Consider the following 21554-nt stretch of genomic DNA (forward strand, 5'->3'; position numbering starts at 1 on the left):
TTTGCTGACTTTATGACTCTTCTTTGTGCATGTGCTATTGTTGCACTACATGCAGCATTTACCAGTATTTTTATTACTGGTCCCTGCATTTATGTGCACGTAGGCAAAAATTGTATCCAAAAACCTAATTAACCTATGCATTTTGCATTATTTGTCTTAATCAGTAATCAAAAATGTGAGCATTGTTTATTCATATTTTGGAGCAATACATTAATACGTCAGCGCTATCAACTGTCTATATATATATTGGCAGGTTACGTCAGGCAAACAATCAGTGTTATTCCCAGAACATTCATTTCAGAACAAATACTGAAGAGTTTTATGATATATGCAACAATTTATGTCAGGGTGGAGGTCAGAGTCTAAGTGGCTTTTCCTTCCACTACATGCTTTGCTTTACCCCTCCAGAGCAGATGGCTCAGATGTACCTGCAGTCTAACCTGCCAAACGGATTCTAGGTTTTTTTTTTTTCTCCCAGGGCTCCTGAATACCAGCCCTGCATTTCACTTTGAAGCAGGCTCAGCCTTTTCTCTGCAAGAGAGAAACAAAAGAGAGAAAAGGAGAATGTTGCCTTTTTTGATGCAGCCTCAGTACTGTGAGTTGTTGTGACCAGACCTCAGTCAAATAGTATTTGCAAATAAGGTTTAATAGCTGTTATAATCTGCTTTGAGTGCCTTAAGGGTGACATTTTGCCTCAGATAGTATCAAGCAAGTTGTCAGTCAAAGCAACTATGTGCTAATTGGTCTCTTACGTACTTTTTGGCACTTTCACTGTATTGTCCTGTGTGGTAAACTCCACCCATCTGGCACTTTGCGCACATTAAAACAAATGTTTCATGTTATTTATGACTTTCCTGAGGCTGTGGGGGACTTTCCTGCATGCACATTCAGCTTATATAAACACACTCCACGGTCATGAATAAGAAACAGCAAGAAACTCTGCTAAAAAAACAAGACTTTTGTTCCTAAGGCCTGGAAAATGAAGATTTATGAAAATCTGACATGGCTTGATAAATGTGGTCTGGCCGTGGAAGCACTGTGAAGTGCTGTGCATTACGTTGGCAAAGCACTGTACATTATTCGATCCAGATTGTGTATATGTGCGTGTGTGTGTGTGTGTGTGTGCGCAGGTTACATAAGTCCTGTTAACGCTGTGGGGCTGCAGAGCAAATTCGTTGTGTCACAGTATTAGTGGTCATGTTGTTCACGAACCACAGCCCTCCACTTGTGGTTGTGGAATGCATTTTGCTTTCTCTCCCTCTGTTTTCCTTTGCCTCCTTTCCCCCCCACCACACACACACACACATCTACTGAACAGCTGGACTGTTTTTTCTCAGCTGTTGGCTCAAGCTTTGGGATTCTGTATAATGGAATATATAGCCTGTGATGGCCCAGTATGACATCATTTCTCTCTGAAGTGAGCTCTGTGCATATCTTCAACAAGTCCCAAGTTAATTGCAATGGTTTGCTTCATCAGATTTGTGTATAAACTCAACTTAGAAAACATCTCGTGCAACTTCTTGCCAAAGCAAACTCAACTCTGCCTCTCGTCATACTTTGCTGAAAATGGAACAAAGGAATAATATCTCGCTAGATAACGTGCAAGCTGTTGCAAGCATATGTGTGAGTGCTGTGCTGCTTCTAAAACTGACCTACACAGAGAACTTGACATTGCTTGCGGGTGAGAGGCATCAAAGTTATGTTATTTCGGTCAAAGACACTACAATTAGTGGTCTGTCAAAGTCAGATCTTTGCCAACTTTCTTTCTGTGATGTCTTATTTTGGAAAACAGATGTAATACCGTAGTAGTGCTATAAGAGTTTTAACTGACATAAACATGTGTGGTGTGGCTTTTATTGCATGTAAAAGGCAAGCTCCAACAGACGTAATAAAGAGTTTCATTGGAGATGTGTTTGATGTGCCTGCTGAAAGTTCAAGAGCTATTTTTGGAAGTTCCTAATAGAGCTTTCTTTTCCTTTTTTCCCTCTTGTGGTTAATTGTTGTTTAGTTTTCATCCTAAAATAAACTTTCCATCCCATCTTTTCCTTCCTTCTTTATCTCACCCTTTTTTTCTCCCCCCAGAATGCATACCCCAGGCCTTCCAGTATACGCTCTCCCCCGGTCAATTGCTAATGACAGAAGCACAGGCACGCCGTCAGGACGCTATCGTCAGACCCCACAGCGCGAGGAGCCACAAAGAACCTTCCTCGCGACCTCGTCTCGTCCCATTTTACAGGTTCAGTTTATGTGTTTAAATATCTCTCTCTTTCAGTTGGATAATTCCTTTTTTATGATTTTTTAGGACATGTCTGATATGTTTTCTTTTCTGCAAAAAGGTATAATTGAAACATTAAAAATCCTTAAAAAGGCAAAACTAAGTTAAAATTTTTAAAGTTTTTCTGCTGGACACAAGATGTCTTCTACTTTCCTGTAAAGTCCATTCTCTTTGTATGTGCACTGGTGGCTTCAAGTTTCTAAATCAAACTTGTATAAGTTGCATAGGAACTTATCAAATTCTGCACATACATCATTCATCATTTTTGAGTGGAGGGGAACTTCAAACTGCCAGATCTAACCTTCATCATCTATTCTTTAGTTTGCCACCAAGCGGCCGTCCAATAAGGAGTTATCCAGCAGTAACTCCTCTTTGAGTTCCACATCGGAGACAGCCAATGAGTCAACGTCACCCAACACGCCGGAGGCTGCACCGCGAGCACGCAGGAGGGTGAGACAAAATTATATAATTGATCCCAGTCGAGTCCTACAGCCCAGGTGTTTGTGTTTTACTCAGTTGAATCTGTATGAGTGAAATACATGATTAACCTCCAGGGAGGCATGTCAGTGGACTCGATCACGGACCTGGACGATAACCAGTCCCGCCTGCTCGAGGCTCTGCAACTCTCTCTGCCGGCCGAGACGCCGAGCAAAAAGGAGAAGCACCGGGACAAGAGGCTGAGCCTCAACCCCATCTACCGTCAGGTGCCCCGGGTGGTCGACAGCTGCTGTCAGCACATTGAGAAATACGGTTAGCAGCTTCTTCGCCTCTGTAGCCATTATATACACTCACCCAGTCTTTCAATTGTCCTCTCTTACTACAATGACAGGTGCTGGAGACACCTCTTTAAATACTTAGTCATTGAGTTTTTTTCGTTCTCCACTCAGGCTTGCAGACTGTGGGGATCTTCAGAGTGGGAAGCTCCAAGAAGAGAGTCCGACAGGTGAGTGCTCTTGAATATTCCCTCATTTGGTGTTTTAATGGTGGCAATTAGGTCTGTATTGGAAGCATGATTTCACGACGTGTCATTTGTGTGCACAGATAAGGCACACAGCACCGTGCCACGTTTCCTAACAACTAATCAAAAGGCTGATTTTGCAGAAAGTGAAACAGCGTTTTTTGTGCGAAAATGCTATTCACACATTCTTTTCCATCTGTAGCAACAAACAAAACCTCCTGTCTAAGAATAGACTGTGATAACCAAGACCAAAATGTTGTTGTCCGTGGTGCCAAAGCTCCCTCTGTTGCATTGTATTAATGTAAACAGTCCCTTAATTCAAGAGGCTAACACACATGTACAAAGACATTCCTCTTGAATATAAATACATACGAAGTGATCCAATGCTGTATTTTTCATTCAAGCACATATATTCTTCCCAGCTCAATACACAACATACAGCATTAAGTTATTCTCCTTACTCCCACACCTTTCATTATCTGTTACCTTTGACTCCAGTGAATACACGGCAAAAGAAAACGTAAATCATAGGTCAATCAGTGTGGGCAGCGTGATTTTTACATAATCTTTTCTGTTGCATGTTTTTATAACACCACTTGTAGCAGTTACAGGGGACTGAAGACACTAAGTGGTTGAGGTAGGGGAGGATATTCATTCATTAGCAGCCACAAGCGCATTTCTTTGACCTTTAGGTAGATGTCCTAGTGGATGCGGGCGGCCTCAAATGGATAAAGTTATAAGAAATTATTACATTTTAATGAAATATAAGACTGACCTTCAGGTAAAAAAAGACAGCATACCACAGCCCATAACCACATACCCAGTATGTGAGGCCATCTTTTGTAGGAACTAAACAGAACATGAGATGAGATGCATTAGCACAGATTCACTTCCTCAGGTGGCTGCGATTCTTTGATCACACCCTACGTTCACTTTATAGTAATTATTCAGAGCAACGTGTTGCAAGGTTAGAAAAAAAGAAAACCTCCTGAGCGACAGAGCTCAATCAGTCACAGTCTGTGTGCCAAAGGATATTTCTTTCCCCAGGAAAAACCTACAGATACCAAATGTATATATTGAAATACGTCTAAATTGTGTCTGTTTTGGGTCCTGGAGCCCTCTTTAACAGCTAAAAAAGGATAGTTAACATTGTTCAGCTTGATTTTTTTGAGAAATGATGAATAACATGATTTAAAAGAGATGACATCTTTCAGAAATCTTTTGCCTGAGGTTTCAGACACTCAAGCTGGTGTCATGGTTACAACTATGATGCATAAAATCAATTAAAGATACTTAAGGACGAAAGGACACTGTGTGGTTTATACAGCCTACTGTAGGAAGATACTTTTGCCTTCTACCTGCTTTTTTAATTTAATTTTTATTTATTCACTAACTCAGAATCAGCATTCACAAAAGGCTATTCCAGTTATGAAAGGCAGTGCTGTGTTTGCCTTTGGAAAGGATTTCATGCTGTTGCTCTGGTCAGTAGAATGTGCACTATGGGACTACAATCATGAGACAAATTACTTTGACACTTGGACAGTTTATTTGATTTGATTTGGCAAAGAGGCTAAATCATTTCTATTGGTTTCACTGTGTAATAAATTCCTTGAATCTGATTACTCTGTTCCCTTTGATAGAAATTACTTGGTAAAAATTAACTTTCTTTTAACCATTAACTCCATTTATACTATGATAATAGTATGTGTTAATGTGTTAATTGTGGTTAGATGGACCACTCTACCCCCGCATATGTTTACAACACCTCCTCTTTATTATAAACTCACTAAATTAAATGGTTTGTATTCACACGTCTGTATACTATGTACGACAAGTGTAAATATCCATTTTACATTCTCTGCTGGTCTGTGTTGATACAATCCAATGTCAACATTTAGGCATTTGCCACCATTTGTAATGTGGCAGCTGGTATATAAGCGAACATGCTGTGCTTTTGACCCCTGTATATCCATCATCATGGCCGACAATAGACTTTCTAATTCCCTGGAAGTCATCCAAAGGTTAGATTGTAGAGATGCATACTGGTAAAACTAGTTTGAACGAAGAGTCTACCAGGTCACTTGGAGGACCAACGGGAAGTGAGTGTGTGTGGGTGTGTGCGCTACCAAGAATATAATATCCATTGTTATGTGCGGAGGATGTTTCTGAATCCCCCTCTTCCTCTCTCTTTCATCTGTCCTTTCTTTTCCTTTTGTCCCCCCCTTTAGCTACGCGAGGAGTTCGATCGTGGTGTCGACGTCCAGCTGGATGAGGAGCACAGCATTCACGATGTGGCCGCACTGCTGAAGGAGTTCCTCAGGGACATGCCCGACCCTCTTCTAACCAAGGAGCTCTACACGGCCTTCATCAACACCACATGTGAGCCTCGTCTTCCCTTTTTCTCCTTCTCTGCCTTGACCTTGATCCTCCATCCTCCTTCCTTCTCTCTTCCCCATTTCTTCTTTTTTCACCCAGTCCATCCTATCGTTTGTTGCAGTGTTGGATACCGATGAGCAGCACAATGTCACTCAGCTACTGGTCTACCTGCTCCCAGCATGCAACAGCGATACTCTCCACCGCCTGCTGGAGTTTCTGTCCACCGTGACCGACCACGCCCACGACCGGCATGACAAAGACGGGCAGGAGGTGAGCGCCAGTTTAAATACAATCCATGAATGCAGTAGCAAAAAATAAAAACACGAGGATAAAGATCGTGTCCAGAATATCAAATGTAGTCGTGTGCAAACATGTGCAAACAGATTACAGGCAGTTCACTGGCATTTAGCTTGCCTTGTGTTTCCACCTCATTGGGAGGAAATTACCAAAGAAGTGATAGGAATCAGTGTGTGTGGCTGGTATGTGCGCACATTTCTCTGTGCCCGTCAGGCCTGAAACAGCACACGCCGTCTGTTTACTGGTCTTGTTACTACTGCATGTGTGAAAAAGGTTGTATAAAGCGTTTTGTGGCTCCAGAGGGAGCTGTGTGAAATCTGATAAATTTCCCCAAATGATGTCACTTGAGGCAGCGACGGCTGGTGTTGAAGACCACAAGTGAGAATAAAAGGGTGTGGAGTTAGAGGGGGAGTGAGCTTCTACCATGACACTCCCAAATCTCCAAACAAACCGGCTGCTGTCGAGTTGCTTTTTTTTAAACTGTCCATCATGAGTCTGACAGTGTTCTAGGACAGAGATGCTCAAACTTTTTCCCTAGAGGGCCAAAAACTGAAACTTAACGGTGGCCAAAGGCCAACACCTTTTGTATTGTTGAGATGCAAAATGGTACTAGGATCCCAAGTTCCCAAGGAAAAACTATTTTGAATTCGGGATCGTACATATTTAAAGAGCAGAAACATGGCAAATCAAACCTTATGGTGGGCCAGCCGTGGCCCAGGGGCCCCACTTTGGGCAGACCTGTTCTAGGAGCTATGCTATGCTAAATCATACTAAAATTGATAATTCAGAAAGTACAATAAGATCACTAAATGTTACTATTGACTACCACATATAACTTTTTATTACTTTCTAGAAGTGCATTTGTTTAAATCTCTAATGACAAATGATTATGACCCTAATTTGTATAATAATAATTATAATTATTAAATTATTAAACCATCTACAATTGTAAATTTCTTCAGTTAGGTGTCATACTCAATTTGCTTTATTTGGTCTACAGAAGATACCGGCACAGGCTGAAGTAGAAACTGTTCTGTTCGATAGCACACATGAGGGGAGTAGAGGTCAGGATACAGGAAGTGACATCATGATCGGTGATCTGCATGGTTTAAATGATATTTTGTTCTTTCCCAGTCCCACACCCACTTTATCCTTTAATTCAGAGACCATGGACTCATGCATGTGTGTGTGTGTCAGTGGAGAAAGTTTCTTTTCGTGTCTCTGCATGTGTGTAATCTCACCAAGTTGTGCAAAGGAGTGTTTGTGTTGATCGAGTGCGTATGTGTGAGAGAGAAGCAGGGAGTGTTGTTTGTGCGCAGATGGAAGTGTGTTTTGTTGTCCCTGCGTGTACACATGAGAATGGACTCCAACGCTGATGTGTGTGTGTGTGTGTGTTTTTTCCCTTCACGACTCCATGGCTCCAGTATCTGTATCTGAGATCGTGACAGGAAGTCGGAGCGTTTCACACTCGGCCGAGAGCAACACATCAATTTTTTGGTCCGCTTATGGCTCCCATCTCTCCTTTGGGACCAGGAGTGGAAAGCCAGGAAACTAGGGATGGAAGAAAAATGAATTTGTACTAAAAGTAAAAAGCTGACCGAGCTTTGAAGGGCTTATAACTTTAGATGCTAATTGTGTCACAGGATGTACATCATCACCCAACCCTAGCAGAAACAGATTCAGCTGTCATACACTCCAACGCCTTCAGTGTTAACAAACCCCATGTGCCGAAGTGACAAAAACAGAGAGGGACGAGATACAGAATGTTGGAGGGAGAGGTGAGACAATCTACATAAAAGTATGGATGGAGGATGGAGATTGGAACTGGAAGGGAGAAAGGGGAGAGAAAATGTCTTCAAGGGCCATGTAATTTCAGCAAAACACTGATGTAATTTCTGCAGTGTACATTTTTGGGGTTTCTTTCACAATGTTCTCTTAATAAGGGGGAAAACGGTTCCTGATATCTCCAACATTGCAGAATGCTTGTGCAAAGGTGAAGAGCAAACTTACAAAAATGCACCAGTGTCAGTAGATCCTACTTTGCTATTACGAGGAAATGAGGAAAACATATTATTCTTAAAACTGCTTCTAAATTGAATGCTAATTATAGGCAGAAATTACATTTTCTTGTGCTCCCAATTTTTGTATAACATCCTTCTACTGGAGCAGCCCTCTCTGTCATCAGGCTAATACTCACTGTTGTTCTCCATCCTTGTTTAGCCATGGCAATGTTGGTCTGTTGGTTGGTAAACACTCAGACTGAAATATCTCAACAGCGATTAAATTGCCATGAAATTTTGTATAGAGTTTCATGGCCTATACCAGATGAACCCGAGTAATTTCGGTGATCCCTGCAGGGTGTCCGTGGCGGTCTTTAAAATGTAATAATATGAATAGGTCTTTAAATGTCTTAAATATGATTCAGACAAATTGTTGGTTTGTTGCTTTTTCAAGTGTTTTAGGAAAAAATGTGTATTGATATTGCAATAACAAGTACAAAACAAAACCAGCATGGAACCAATACCAATTTTCCAGTTTTTATGGACATAAAATAGGTATTAAATTGCATTCATAGTGGTCTTAAAAAGGTCTTACTTTATTTAACCAGTTGAAACCTGCTTTTCCTAACTTTTCATTAAGCGCCACCAACAGGACAAAAGTGAAATATCTCAACATCTACTCAATGTATTGGAACTAAATTATGTAAAGACTTTCATGGTTCCCAGAGGAAGTGTCCTAATCGACATTTCAACAACTATTTGATGAATTTCCAAGACATTTATGATCCCCTCTGGAGGAATTGTAATAATTTTGACGAACCCCTAACTAAGTCAAAATTAAAAAAATTCCAATACCTGCAAAACTAATGACCATCCAGTGCATCCAGATGTAATTGTCACATGCCTTTAAGTAATTTTTTTTTTCTGTCTAGGTTTTTAATTTGGTTGGGAAAACACATTTTCTTTGTATAAATATACTTTTATTTAAAAAATGAATTGCGTTTCTTCTCCAAATACAGATCACAGGGAACAAGATGACATCTTTGAACCTGGCCACCATCTTTGGCCCAAACCTGCTCCACAAGCAGAAGAGCTCAGACAAGGAGTTCAGCGTCCAGAGCTCGGCCAGGGCCGAGGAGAGCACAGCCGTCATCGCCGTGCTGCAGAGGATGATCGCCAGCTACCAAACGCTCTTCATGGTCAGTCATTCAGCATGCGCGTTTCTAACTTTCATCCTCACTTCCTCCTCTGCTAAACACACACAGTCTCACATTCACTCATTCTCCCTCTCATATTCTTGTGTAGGCTTAAAGTAAGACAATCCCTCCTGGCTTAAGCAGACAATGAGACAATGATTGTGTCTTAGTTAATGCATACAGAGCTCTGAAGAGACAATAAAAAGGAGGAAAGTGAAACAAAACAAACAGAGTGCAAGATGACAGATGGATGAGGAGTGTTTTTGGTCTTAATCATACAGGTCTGAATTCTTGTGAGTAGATATAACAAGAAAGTCTTGCCAATTAGCTGACAATGACTTACATCAAGATACTTTTCCAAAATAAAAGCAGAAAACTCAGGCATGAAATCCTTCATGTGGTGTCAGAAGAGGTCACAATTTCACACGGATCGCCGCCTCATCAGTTGCTTTTGTTCCCTCCTGTTCCCGGGATTCTCAAACAGTGCAGACAGGCAGTTCAGGTCATTTCGGGTCCGAAACCTTAAACCGTAATGTTTTGTAATCTGCCACTGCCGTTCCCTCTGAGGCTTACATTCCAGCAGTAAGCCAATGAAGAGCTATTAATCGCATATAGTGAATTGGTACTGACTTGCTCAGTCTTGGTGAGTAAAAACAGATTTGTCGGCAGCTCAAGTTCTATGGATGACATCTGAAAGTTGTTTCGTAACCTGATTATGTCTGAATCTTTACTTTCAAAGCATTTTGAGGATGAGAGCCATTCGTAGACAGTGGGTTTTTGGGCAGCATTGTAATCCACGTGTTCGATGAGCATAAAATTCAGCAAATTACCTGAAGATCAGATTAAGAAGTGCACTGGAAACAAGACAGACATTCAACTGTCTCCTTGGTTCTTTCTGTTGTTTTCACACTGGGCCCCTGAACAAGCAGTAAACCACTGGTTTCTCGGTTTGAAGAGAGAAGAACAGGCTTAAAAAGTGAGAACTTTTAATGAGATCAGGAAGAAAAACATGCTGAAAGATGTTTGATGACGTTGGATTCCTGTTTTATCACATGGAACATACAGCCCCCCTCCCCCGGTCTGCCCCTCATAACAGACCAGGTGAGAAATGAGCTGAGAAAAATAAAGGCAACGAAGGCCACGGATCCTTATGACATTAGCTTAAGGCTTCTGAAGTCAATAAGTCAATAAACTGGACCGGTCAGACAACACAAAAGCACTTTGTAAGAAGGGTCAGAGCAGACTACATCTGCAGAGGTGACTCGGGTCGTTTGGAGTCCTACGGAGGACCACCTGACTCTGTGGTGGCCATATTCTGTGGAGTGGTCTGCTGGGGCAGCAGCATCTCGACGGCCGGCAGGAGGAGGCATGACAAGCTGATAAAGAAGGCCGGCTCTGTTCTTGGATGCCCCCTGTGACCCAGTGGAGGTGGTGGGAGAAGGGAGGATAATGACCAAATTATCCTCCATGATGGAGATCCCATGCAGGGCACACTGAAGGAACTGTGTGTTTCCCTGATGTTCTTTGTACTGTCCCTTGCTGCTGTAACAAACACTTTCCCCGAATGTCCTCGTTGTGGGATAATAAAGGATTATCTTATTATCTTTTGTTTTATTTTAATAGTTAACGTAACATACTTTTTTTTAGGTGCCTCCTGATCTGCAAAATGAGGTTTTGATGAGTCTGCTGGAGACTGATCCAGATGTGGTGGACTACCTCCTGAGAAGAAAAGCATCACAGTGAGTTACATCCACGTACCCAATACAAGGCAGTCACATGCATCACATCTGCTGTCCTACTCTCTGTCTGCCTCTGCCTGTTTCATCCATGTTCTTGTCTGTAATTTACCAACAGGAGTCCAGACCTGTTGCAGACAGAGGAGCCTTTCACCCTGAGCGAGCGCCGCTCCTCCAGCGACTCCAACAAGGCCTCCAGCGGCGAGGTGTCCCCTTATGACAACAACTCGCCGGTCCTGAGTGAACGGAGAGGCGAACCAGGAAGCCCGGGCAGCGAGCGGCTCTGCCGTGTCCCAGAACAGTACACTCTGGTGGGGCAGGTGGCTGGCTGGAGCAGAGAGCCTGGATCTGACACATGGGGTACCAAAGGTAAACTCATGACTCTTAGTGACAGATTCTGTAGTTTTTGTATCAGCAGAAAACATCACTTTTTCAAATTTTTTTTGCTGGGTATACAAAGAAATATTAAGAAGCAAGTCTGTTGGAGAAGAATTTGACCTTTGTTTTGCTTCTTTCAGACACTATATCAGAGGAGCACGCTAACATTTGGGGGACGTGGCACACTACTCTGAAACCAGCACTCAAGGACCAACCGTACACAGGTAAACAGTTTTCAATTAGTCCAGGCCATCTGCAGATTTTGTTCCCAGTGGTTAATGAGCCAGAGCAGTAAGTGTTTGCCTGCTGCTGGTTATTAACTATCAGGGAGGAGCAGAAACCTGATGAACACTTCAAGTCAAGGACCAGCAGAGTACCTAAGGCTAAAAAAATCACTGCAGTTTATGTGGTTTTTATTGCTGGTTGTCAGAGTCCTGTTGTGTTTTTTAAATTAATTTGTAATAGTTTATTTAGCAACTGATTTACACCTCTGATTCATGGTAAATGCATTGAACTAATTAACTTGCTGGGAGGACATAAAAATCATCATCCCAGGATGCAACAGCTGCAGTAATTTAGTGGTCATGCAACTGCAGAAAATGTATTTAATTCATGACAAATAATGCTAAGGAGGTTGATCTTAAGTGTATATAAATGTACATATTTGCATGAACAAAAAGGACCAATTAATTATGTTTTTATTTTTTATTAAAGATGCAAAAAAACCTGCAAAAAAATGTTTGTCAATGCAAGATGTTGGAGTGTTTCGGTGTACATTTCCCTACTTGTGATGTGTGTATCCCTTGTTATTCATTGAACTATAATTAATTCGACTCATGTAGTTGATATTCTGTTTCTAGGTTCCCACGGCAACATGTCAGAGGGAAGCTCCCGCAGCTCACAGGAAGGTCTCGACGGACTCCATGGCGATGGCAAGCAGCCAGCAACGCTACAACGGACTCTGACAGCGCCTGGCATCACCGAGTGCCGACCCCACCCGCCGGTCACCAGGGTGTGCACCAGCCCTCACGTGGAGGCGAGGCGACCGCGCCTGCAGCTCAGCATTAACCCCTCTGTGACGTCACACCTCAACAGCACGCAAGGCCTCCATCGAGGAAGCGGACACGGACCTAGCCCGACCTCCAGACCTCAAGGTGGGGCGAACACTATCGACCCTGCTATGCTTAACGACGGCCACTGCCCTCCCCCTTATAACGCCCACCATCGACTGGCTAGTTCCCAAAGTTCACCTCAGCTGGCAACGGGTCAGCGCCCCCCCCTGCAGCACGGGAGGCTGAGTGCGGCGCAGAGTAACTCGGCCTCAACGACCGAGGGCCAAATGGTGCCACAAAGCCCCGAGTGGCAGGACTGGCAGAGGGACCGTTGGCAGATCTGGCAGCTGCTGTCCTCTGACAATGCTGACGCACTGCCGGAGACTCTGGTGTGATCTCAGACCATGAACTCCAGCTTAATCTCCGTAGAGATTCTGCTCTGCTAGCCTACCAATGGCATGATCCAACCCCTCCAGTGACAATCACTCCTGTCCCCTACCTTCATTTCACCATGAAATGTGTCATGTTTCCTCCCAGCCTGCCTTTCATCCATGGATTCCCTTCCCATGAACCCTTCTGTGCTTCTCCTGCATCGTAGCGCCATGGCGTTGTTGTTTACGTGCGCAGCTGCTGCCTTATACAGACTTTTACATCCAAGAGCCACTAGTATTTCTTGTTTTTAGTATGGATGTTAAAAAGTTGCTTCTGGTTTCTAGCCCATGTTTTGTCCATTAAGAAATACCTCAAAAAAACTATCCTTTCACAACTCTTCACAACGTTACCATGACTATATTTTCTATTCAGAGTGAGTTCAGTCTTCATATCTCAATGGAGAACAGTAGGAAAACACTTTTCTTTAGTTTCTTATATTTTCATTTCATCATTTTTCAAATTTTTTCAAACTTTTTCAGCATACAGACACTAAGATGTTCGTATTAGTAATTGCTGCTAAATGTAGAATGTTTTGTGTGCGTACTGGTAATATAGTTCACCCGCATCTGACTAAAAAAGATTAAATGATGAATTACCTTTCAATGTCAAATTATGTTTGGCTGTATATATACAAACTGTTGACAAATATTCACAAACAAATATATATGTAAATTGACATGTAAAGTATATAATTTGCTAAAAGTAAGTCAGCCCTTTAACTGGCAGTCTAAATGTTGGTGTTTGTCAGGCTGCTGTTTTTTGTCTCTAATATTGAATGTAAAATACTTTACTTACAGCAAAAAATGCTTAGACCTAATTATAAAGCACTCGGCTGTAAGTTTGCTTATTTGTGCTTTTGCCGCCTGCTGCACTGCAGGACCAATGTGCCAAAGTATCTTTTTTTTTTTACTACAGGATATTTATCATACAGTTGTGTTCATTTCATCCAGTTGTTCGTTTCTGAAAAAGACTCAAGAGCTTGTGACATTGGCCGGAATTACAGCAGTTTTCAGTGTAGGACTAAGGAAGCTTGTTGTTGACATGATTTTATCATCAGGATCATATTTCCAACTATCCCTGAAATGACTAAATCATACTTAATCAAACTTAAATCAAGATAAAGATTGGTAGCCCACATAATAAATGCCCAAAATGGTTTTTAATCATTTTAATTGTGTATACAAGTACAAAAATGTAACAAAAAGAAGGTATAAATGAGAGCCAGCATTAGGATTGGATGTCAGATATATGCCAAATTGTATTTTAAAATAATTCCCACCCTTGTGAAATCATATCTGCAAGGCCAGATGTGAAGAACTTAGAGGATCTGGAAAACAGTGTCACGTGTCTAAATGTATCATAATTCGATGTATAACATGTTTTCTCACATTGCGGATTGAGCTAAATGTGGTTTCATCTTCATGGAACTTCATTTCCCATGTTCAAAATTCACTGTATATACTGGTATGAATTTCCACTAAAAGTATTCACTTTGCTAAGATCATAACCTGTTTCTCTACAACACAATACAGTATGATGACAATAGCAGCACATACAGATGAATGACTGAATATTCCAACTGGGTGCAGATTTATTGCCTACCTAAGAGGCTAGATTCATTTTATGGATCATTAAAATTAGCAAAACAATGAATGATTCTCATTGGTTCAACTGAGGTTCTGGAAAACAATGCTCATATATTTTCTCTCTTCAAGTCCAGTGTTAATTCAGGTGGGGAATTAAGACACCCACGACCAACATTGTCCAAATCCTCTCAAATGTCACAGTCAAGTGGGTATTTGCTGGCAAATATTTCACATTTTCTCACGTTACGGTGTTATATTTGCTCATCTGAAGCCACTTCAGCATTAATTCTGGAGACGCACTATGTATGATTTACTTGTCACATTTTCATGTGACTTTGAGAAGAGTCAGTGGAAGGACTGTGGTAAGGCCTATGGCGCCATCTGTCGTCAGACCACGTGCACTGGCATGTTGCTGCTTCCCACAGTTCACCGTTTCCATGGGATCCATCCGTGCGCCGCGTGGAACCAATTAGCTCGTGATCATAAGCACCTTTTGTGAAAATGTGTAAATCTGCATGAGGAAATAAATGTGCCATAGGTGTTGCTCTTAAAAGTTTCTCCATGCATTGCTCAAGGTTTTGTTAAATTTTTGTATTACCTTGTTTTCTGTCGAGTGTTGTAATATATAAATACAATATAACAATTTTTATTCAAGGGGAAAAAAAAAAAAAAAAAGCAGAGAGAATAATCCTAATGGTCCTAGATTCGTCTCCCCAAACTATGAAACTAAGACAAACTTAGTGTTTATTGCTGATATTTTTGGTGGGGTTTACTGGGTCCAAGTTGTAATGGAATGTCTGGTAATTGCTTTTGTACTGCGTGTCATCATCAATATGCTACAATGGAATTAAATATGATAAAGTTTACACCTGCGGTTGAAGTCAGTGCTTTGGAAAAAAATGATTGACCCTGTTTGGAAAAACAGACTGTTCCTGTCTCCCCCTCCGTCTGTTTCTGTGTATGTTTTTCCTCCCACTCTCTCGCTGTGGGCCTGATTACCTTCTCACCTGTTTTTTTTTTTCTCCTCGTGTTGGCTCACATTAACATTGTCTGTCTAGGATCATCACCTGTTATCCAGCCAGCCTGCCCTCTCCTTCATCTGCCAGTCTGCCTCACTGATTCAGCTCCTGCTCAGCCTGGTTCTAAATTCTAGGTGTGCCAGCTATTAAGCAGGGGAAACAGCTAGTCCTAAGATTAAAAAAAATTATTTGAAATAGCCTCCCACGAGCATATACATTTTACCTAGAACAGATTTAAATGCACATCAAAATACAACTTTCAGTGCCTTCAAAGCCACTACATACCAATAGTTCACCGACTAATATGTTTTTCACTCTCTGATTTGACCTTGTCTAATGCTGCAGTCAGACCCGATTTTGATTCCCAAACGTTTTTATGCAGAACAGAGAGTGAGACATTCACTTCTGGTCACAAAGTTCACAAAGAGTTCAATCTGATTTCAGTTTGACGTGCATAATCGCCAGGCTATGCGATGTCTAGTCAGTTTGGGAGCAAAGGTTAATAAGTGTAAAATATTTGTTAAATGCTGTAAATACTGTTGTTAGCCTGCAAGCTCTGCAGTTTATGTTTACAACCCTGCCCGTGCTATCTCTTGTCCCATCCTGTCTTTGGCCACACCACGTGGGTACATTTTCCCTCGTGGATATTGGTCTGACTTCAGCTTCAGGACTATGAGAGCTTTCCCACCAACAGCGAACCGGCTCCGTGCCATTTCAAGCACCTAGTTTTGAATCATTTGGAGTATTTTGACCGAAAATAAATTGGTGTGGAAACCTGAAAAGTTGGTTCCCAACTGGAGCCAAAATATAGCAGGTTTACCTTGGGAACCAAAGTGGGCCCTCTGTTAATGATTACAATGGTTCCACTCAAAACTGGAGGAAACACAGGCTGGTTCCGAGGTTCCAAGAGTTTTTAACAGAACCGTTAGAGCTAACTTGGTGGACAAACACTGTCATTGTCCTCTTAGTTTTTCTCCTGTTAGATCTGGACATCTTATACCATTATCATTCTTATTGGTCCATAGTTTGGTGACAGCACGTAACTCTCAGCATAGTGCTTCCCAACTTTTAACCTCACCTAATCATTCAAGCCAATTGAAAACAATGGTGGACACCCACTGTTAGGGGCTTTAAAGCACACTCTGTGCTGCTTTTGGGGGTGCACTTTCATATGTGGCCCTGGGCATCCTCCAAGGTAGAGCTAGCACTTTCTGAACTCATCGTAGCAGGAAAAGCTCAGGTGGAACTAATAACATTGATAATGTTATTAGTTAGTCCTGATATGTTTCCATGTTGGGTGTTTAAATTATCTATTATCAGATATTCTGACATCCCGGAGCCGACCTATCCATCATCAATCACACAGTGCTCCAAGTGACTCAGATCACGTCTTTACTTTTGTCACACCCTTAAGCACGCTCGCTGCATTATTTATATGCTCCCTTGCAGCCATACATGTTGATGTGGACGTGTATTTAATAATAACCGTCTGAGCGTTCAGTGCTGCCCAACCATATTCAAAAAAATATATCACAGCTGTTAGCTGGGTGTTAATGGTGCTTTTTATCTAATAAACCAAATGTCAGTGTTAGTCATCTTCAGTTGGCAGAGCATGTGCCAATCATTATTTCTACTAGAGTAGAATTTCTAGTTTGTAAATGAGCGGCTTGTTAAGTGCTTTGAGTTTTGTCCTAGTCACGTAGTTTCACGTATTTTTCGACACAGGCACATGACACCATTTGCTTTTTAAGCCAAAAGATCAGTTAGGTACTTTTTGAAATCCCTAAAGAGCCCAGAGTTACCACAAGTCCTGGGTGTGTCTGGCTGCAGAACAGAGCTGGTTAGGGGATAGCTGGGACTTTTTTTGCTGGTGGGTGGCTTACCATTATTGTTTGTGTGGTGTGAGGTTACAGCAGTGTAATTTTTCCCTTTGTGGTCCACTCAAGGATTCACAGAGCTCTCTTGCTGATGCCCTTACTCATACAGAGTGCACTGACTAATCAGGTTTTGCATGATGCTTTTCATTATGAATTGAAGAGGGATTTTTCTTTCTTTCTTCAATTTTGCATTCCAAACTGAAGGGGGAGCGCAAACTCGTAAATTTTCAAACAACTAAAGTACTAACACTTGAATGAAATGAGGATGTAAAGTACAGTGCTTCTGTGTGTGTGTTTCTTGTCTCTAGTGTTTTGGCAGCTTTCTGCTTCAAGAAGAGATCAAAGCCACATATAGAGACTGCTGATAGTTAGGAGGCAAGAGACAGAAAGGGTAGATTCAGCTATGAAGGCTCCTCAACCAGCCAGCAGAACAGTGACAAAAGCAACATGAGCCTGGAGGGCTGAGAGAAAGGTGTCATTCTCACCCCATAACCCTGACGGCTGTGCCTCTGGGTTGAGTCGCAAGGACAAGCTGAGAAAAAAAAGCAACTCTGAGTCACTCAACTGTAAATGTCAAAGTGAGGCGTGAGCAGGCAGTTTCAAAGTCTCACCTTCAGAAAACTTGAAGGCGTGGAGTGCAGAGGTTGAACTATAGTGCGTAAACCCCTTATTACACCTGAAAAATACACGACTGAGTGAAGTGGTGCAAAGAATAGAGGCGGTGGTCTAGTGAGCAATGGGAAAATGTCAGATGGTCAAATGAGTCATGGCTCAAAAAGGCAGAAAAGTAAATGCAGGGCTCAGGCCAAAGTCTGGGAGCTCGTTTCTTGTTACAGAGAAGATGATGTCTGACTGTTCTGTTTAGCATCTTAACAGAAAGTGGTGCATGCTATTAAACACAAAAGCTATTCTGGTACAGACGTGCATCATTTGATGTGCGGATCGCCCAGGATGGAGAAGGCGCCATTTGACCGGACCACTGAATGGTTTGATGAGCGTGATGCAAATATGACCATAAGTCAGCAGATATGAAGCCAGCTCAGCAGTCACGGAATATTACGTAAATGTGCCTGAGGTGGCGCTTTCCATGAATATCAAAACACCAAATAATAGCTTCTTGTGGAAAAATGATGTCACAGTCCTGCAGGGGAACTCCAGAAAGTGCAAGCCAAGGCCTCCTGTTTCTGTTTTGGTCTGTGTGGCTCATGGTGCACCATTAACTCTTATTAATATTTGTGTTTTCTTGATTGTTTGGCATCTTAATGGAGTATCTTATGTATGCATTGTGCAACATCCATGGTTAAATGTGTCTGTAATGCTGGGAAAAAAATCATCTGGAATACTTTTGTGCTTGATTTTTTGGGTGTAATGTCACAATTGTACCACTAGAGGTCAGTCCAGAGCCTTGAATAGCTTTTTGAAGCAGGCACAAAGTTTGACATACTTTATCTCTCAAGCCCAAATGAACAAATTGTACTCTTTCTTCATTGCGTATCACCCACACCACAGCTGATAATGAATAAATTAGGCAAAACTAGTTATAGAGGGTGACAACCAGAGGTATGTCTAAATCTTAGAAGGGAATAACGTGTGGTAATGTTGATGGTTTTGTGATGGAGAGAGGATGGGGAAGGGGGAATGGAGAAAAAAGAGAAAAGATTAAAAAGATTTCATGGCTTTTGGTTTCAATTCTCCTTGGCGCTGCCTGATAGCATATTAAATCACCTTACAGACCCCCAGAGAAGTGAAATTAACTGCTAGCAGACCATTAGACACGTTGGAAAAGGTAATGGATGAGCGTTTGGCCGTCTAACTCTGTGTGCGAGGGGACAGGAGGCCGAGAGAGTGTGTGACTGACAGCGGGGAGTGAGCTAATAATTGAAATAGAGATAATGTGCAGAATGAACACTTGCTTTCTCTCATTCCTCGCAGTGGACTCTGGGAATAATGAGAATAAAGTCGATTTAACCATTCTCTTACTCGCAGCTTATCAGAGCTCTGATCAACTCTGACTAAGTCTAACTCTGAAAAGTAATTAGAAGCTTTTCTCGCGTCTTTTCGATCCACAAGAGCAACCCCGAGAACCTTTTTATTAGTTGGGTTTCTTGTCTCTCTTTGTCAGCTACCTCTTCCCACTAAACTCTACCACTGTTTATAAGAGGAAATGCACTCTCGTTGCAGCGTCCATCCCTTCACAACACCAATTAAAGCTTTTTTGCCGTGTGCCAGTGCTGTTTGAAATGAGCATGTCATGTTCTGCTCAAGGAGGTTCTGATTAATTGTGATCAGTGAAGGCGCAGAGGCAGTTGGTTTCAGATACTGTACTCTTCTGTTTTTCTTTTGTCCCCTGTTTGTTGGTTTCTGGACGGGAGCCTGATTTTAAATAGAATTTTGTGGACCATGACAACAAAACAAAGCTGCTTTATTTCAGTGGCTAATGACTTGGCCCGCAGTAACGTTATCCAGTTGGCCAAGCTAAAAGACAATTTGCCAGAAAAATACACATACACAAATAGGTATGCATGAACTCATCCACACAGAGACACTTGTAATTGCCAGTACAAGAGTTCAGCCCCACTCCTGCAGGCGGTTACGAATTCATGCATGTCAGTAAACAAAATGTGGATTTCTGTTTGCTTTATCACATTTTGGGGTAGCGCACAGGCACAGCAATTTCAGCAGCGCATTCACAACGCTTTCCCATTTGCCCACACATGCCGAAACACACGGTCACACACACACACATCCTGAGAGGAATTCGTACCCACAAGGTCCTCATTAGCAGGCACAGTCGGTTCATTCTCATCATGTGTTGCTTCATGCAGTCCAAAAATCTGGCCTGGAGGAGAGAAATGTTAGGGAACACGAAAAAGGTTCTCGACCTGAATTAACCCATCTGTAAATCACTGTTGAATAAATCACAGCACTGCCTGAGAAAATTAAAAAAATACAAAGATAATCATATGTTCACTCACAACTACAGTACTTCTCTCTGACGTAGCTACCAAGAGAAGGTTTTTAGGTGAATTTTCTATCACATATTTCACCCTAAAAGTACATCAAATCGCATACCTCCACCAAGGCTGCACTATCCTGTTAATTCAACAAACATGTTCTAAATAACTGGACCTGCATTCAAACGCTCCTAGTGATGGGCGACTATTTGAGTATATGCCAGTTTACTTTCATTCAAGTGATTGTAGGTCATGAGAAAGAATGCCCTGCCTCAATGTCAAAAGTTAAAGTCCCCCTCCACTCAAACATAGATTTTCCTTCTTGTTTCTACAGTGTGATGTTTGATCTTCGCTGTGCAGAATGATTTATGTGCAGAGTTTGAGACTAGAAGGATGTTTTCACATTCATCTACTGAAAGTTTAAAGTTTCTCTGTGCTCAGCGAAAATCAGATTTTAAGGGGCGGGGCCTGCGAGCATGATTTGTGACATCACAAATAGTTTGGAAGACAACCCTGGTCCAATATGCAACTCGTGTGATAAAGGAACTTGAAACCACCAGTGCACATACAGTGAGAATGGACTGTACAGTGAAGTAGGAGACATCTTGTATCCAGCAAGAAAACTTTTTAGAAATAAACTATTTTTCATGATGTAGAAGGAGTTGATGCCTTTTTACAGATTTCAACACAGAAAATACAGGGAATCTTTAAAGGTTAAGCCTGCTGATATTCTGAAATGCCAAAACCAACAGCATGTGTTAGTCTGTCTCACAATACTTTTACTTACCTATGCTATCTGTGGCATGATGTCTGTCAGCCCCAATCCTATTTGTTCCTAATACTTAAAAATAGGTCACAAACATAGTTTCATTATTTATTTTTTTTTTGTCTCAGTAATTTCCAAAAACAGCTGTAGTTTCTCCTGAACATTACTCAAACAGGAGTGAAGAGTGAGGACTACTTTGAACCACTGATTAAAACAAATTCTGTGTACTTGCAGCACAGGGAAGGACAACAATGAAGCCTTGTGGCACAGAGGCTTCGGCTACACAGGCAATACTTGTTAGCAGATTAAATTCATTGTTTGTTTTGGTCTTTTTGTGGGATTTGTTGGCATTAAAAAATGTAGAATGCTGCCAACCCTGAAGAATCCTTTTAAACCATTTAAATGGCTTGATCTGCACAACTACTCATCACCGTATTCTTGGCCTGTGGCCTATATTCAACCAAATTTCATGAAAATCTTTAATCTGCTGTAGCTTTTCGATATCCTGCTAACTGTAAAACCTCATTGGTGGCGGTATAGTGTGTCAACTTAAACTAAAAATAAAGAGAAATTGTCCCAAAATCGAATGTTCTATGGTTGAACTCCAACAATAAGGTGCTACTTGCCATGAAAATATGATCTAATGATGATA

At 41.6% G+C, this 21554-nt stretch overlaps 1 protein-coding gene across 1 annotated transcript in view; it reads left to right on the forward strand.

Annotated features, from left to right (window-relative positions):
• LOC118339939 (rho GTPase-activating protein 6-like) overlaps positions 1-15152 on the forward strand; it is an 80007-nt gene extending 64855 nt beyond the window's left edge. The window contains 12 exon segments of the mRNA XM_035677764.1: positions 2083-2117; positions 2120-2236; positions 2597-2725; positions 2830-3025; positions 3163-3218; positions 5462-5612; positions 5731-5879; positions 8926-9105; positions 10750-10841; positions 10957-11207; positions 11357-11440; positions 12077-15152. Of these exon segments, the coding sequence (XP_035533657.1) occupies positions 2083-2117; positions 2120-2236; positions 2597-2725; positions 2830-3025; positions 3163-3218; positions 5462-5612; positions 5731-5879; positions 8926-9105; positions 10750-10841; positions 10957-11207; positions 11357-11440; positions 12077-12663 (2027 nt within the window). The 3' untranslated portion in view covers positions 12664-15152.
• The last annotated feature ends 6402 nt before the right edge of the window (positions 15153-21554 follow it).

The sequence above is a fragment of the Morone saxatilis genome, unplaced genomic scaffold, assembly GCF_004916995.1.
Source record: "Morone saxatilis isolate NCDOM2014 unplaced genomic scaffold, NCSU_SB_2.0 Contig6, whole genome shotgun sequence".
NCBI classification, from domain to species: Eukaryota; Metazoa; Chordata; class Actinopteri; family Moronidae; genus Morone; species Morone saxatilis.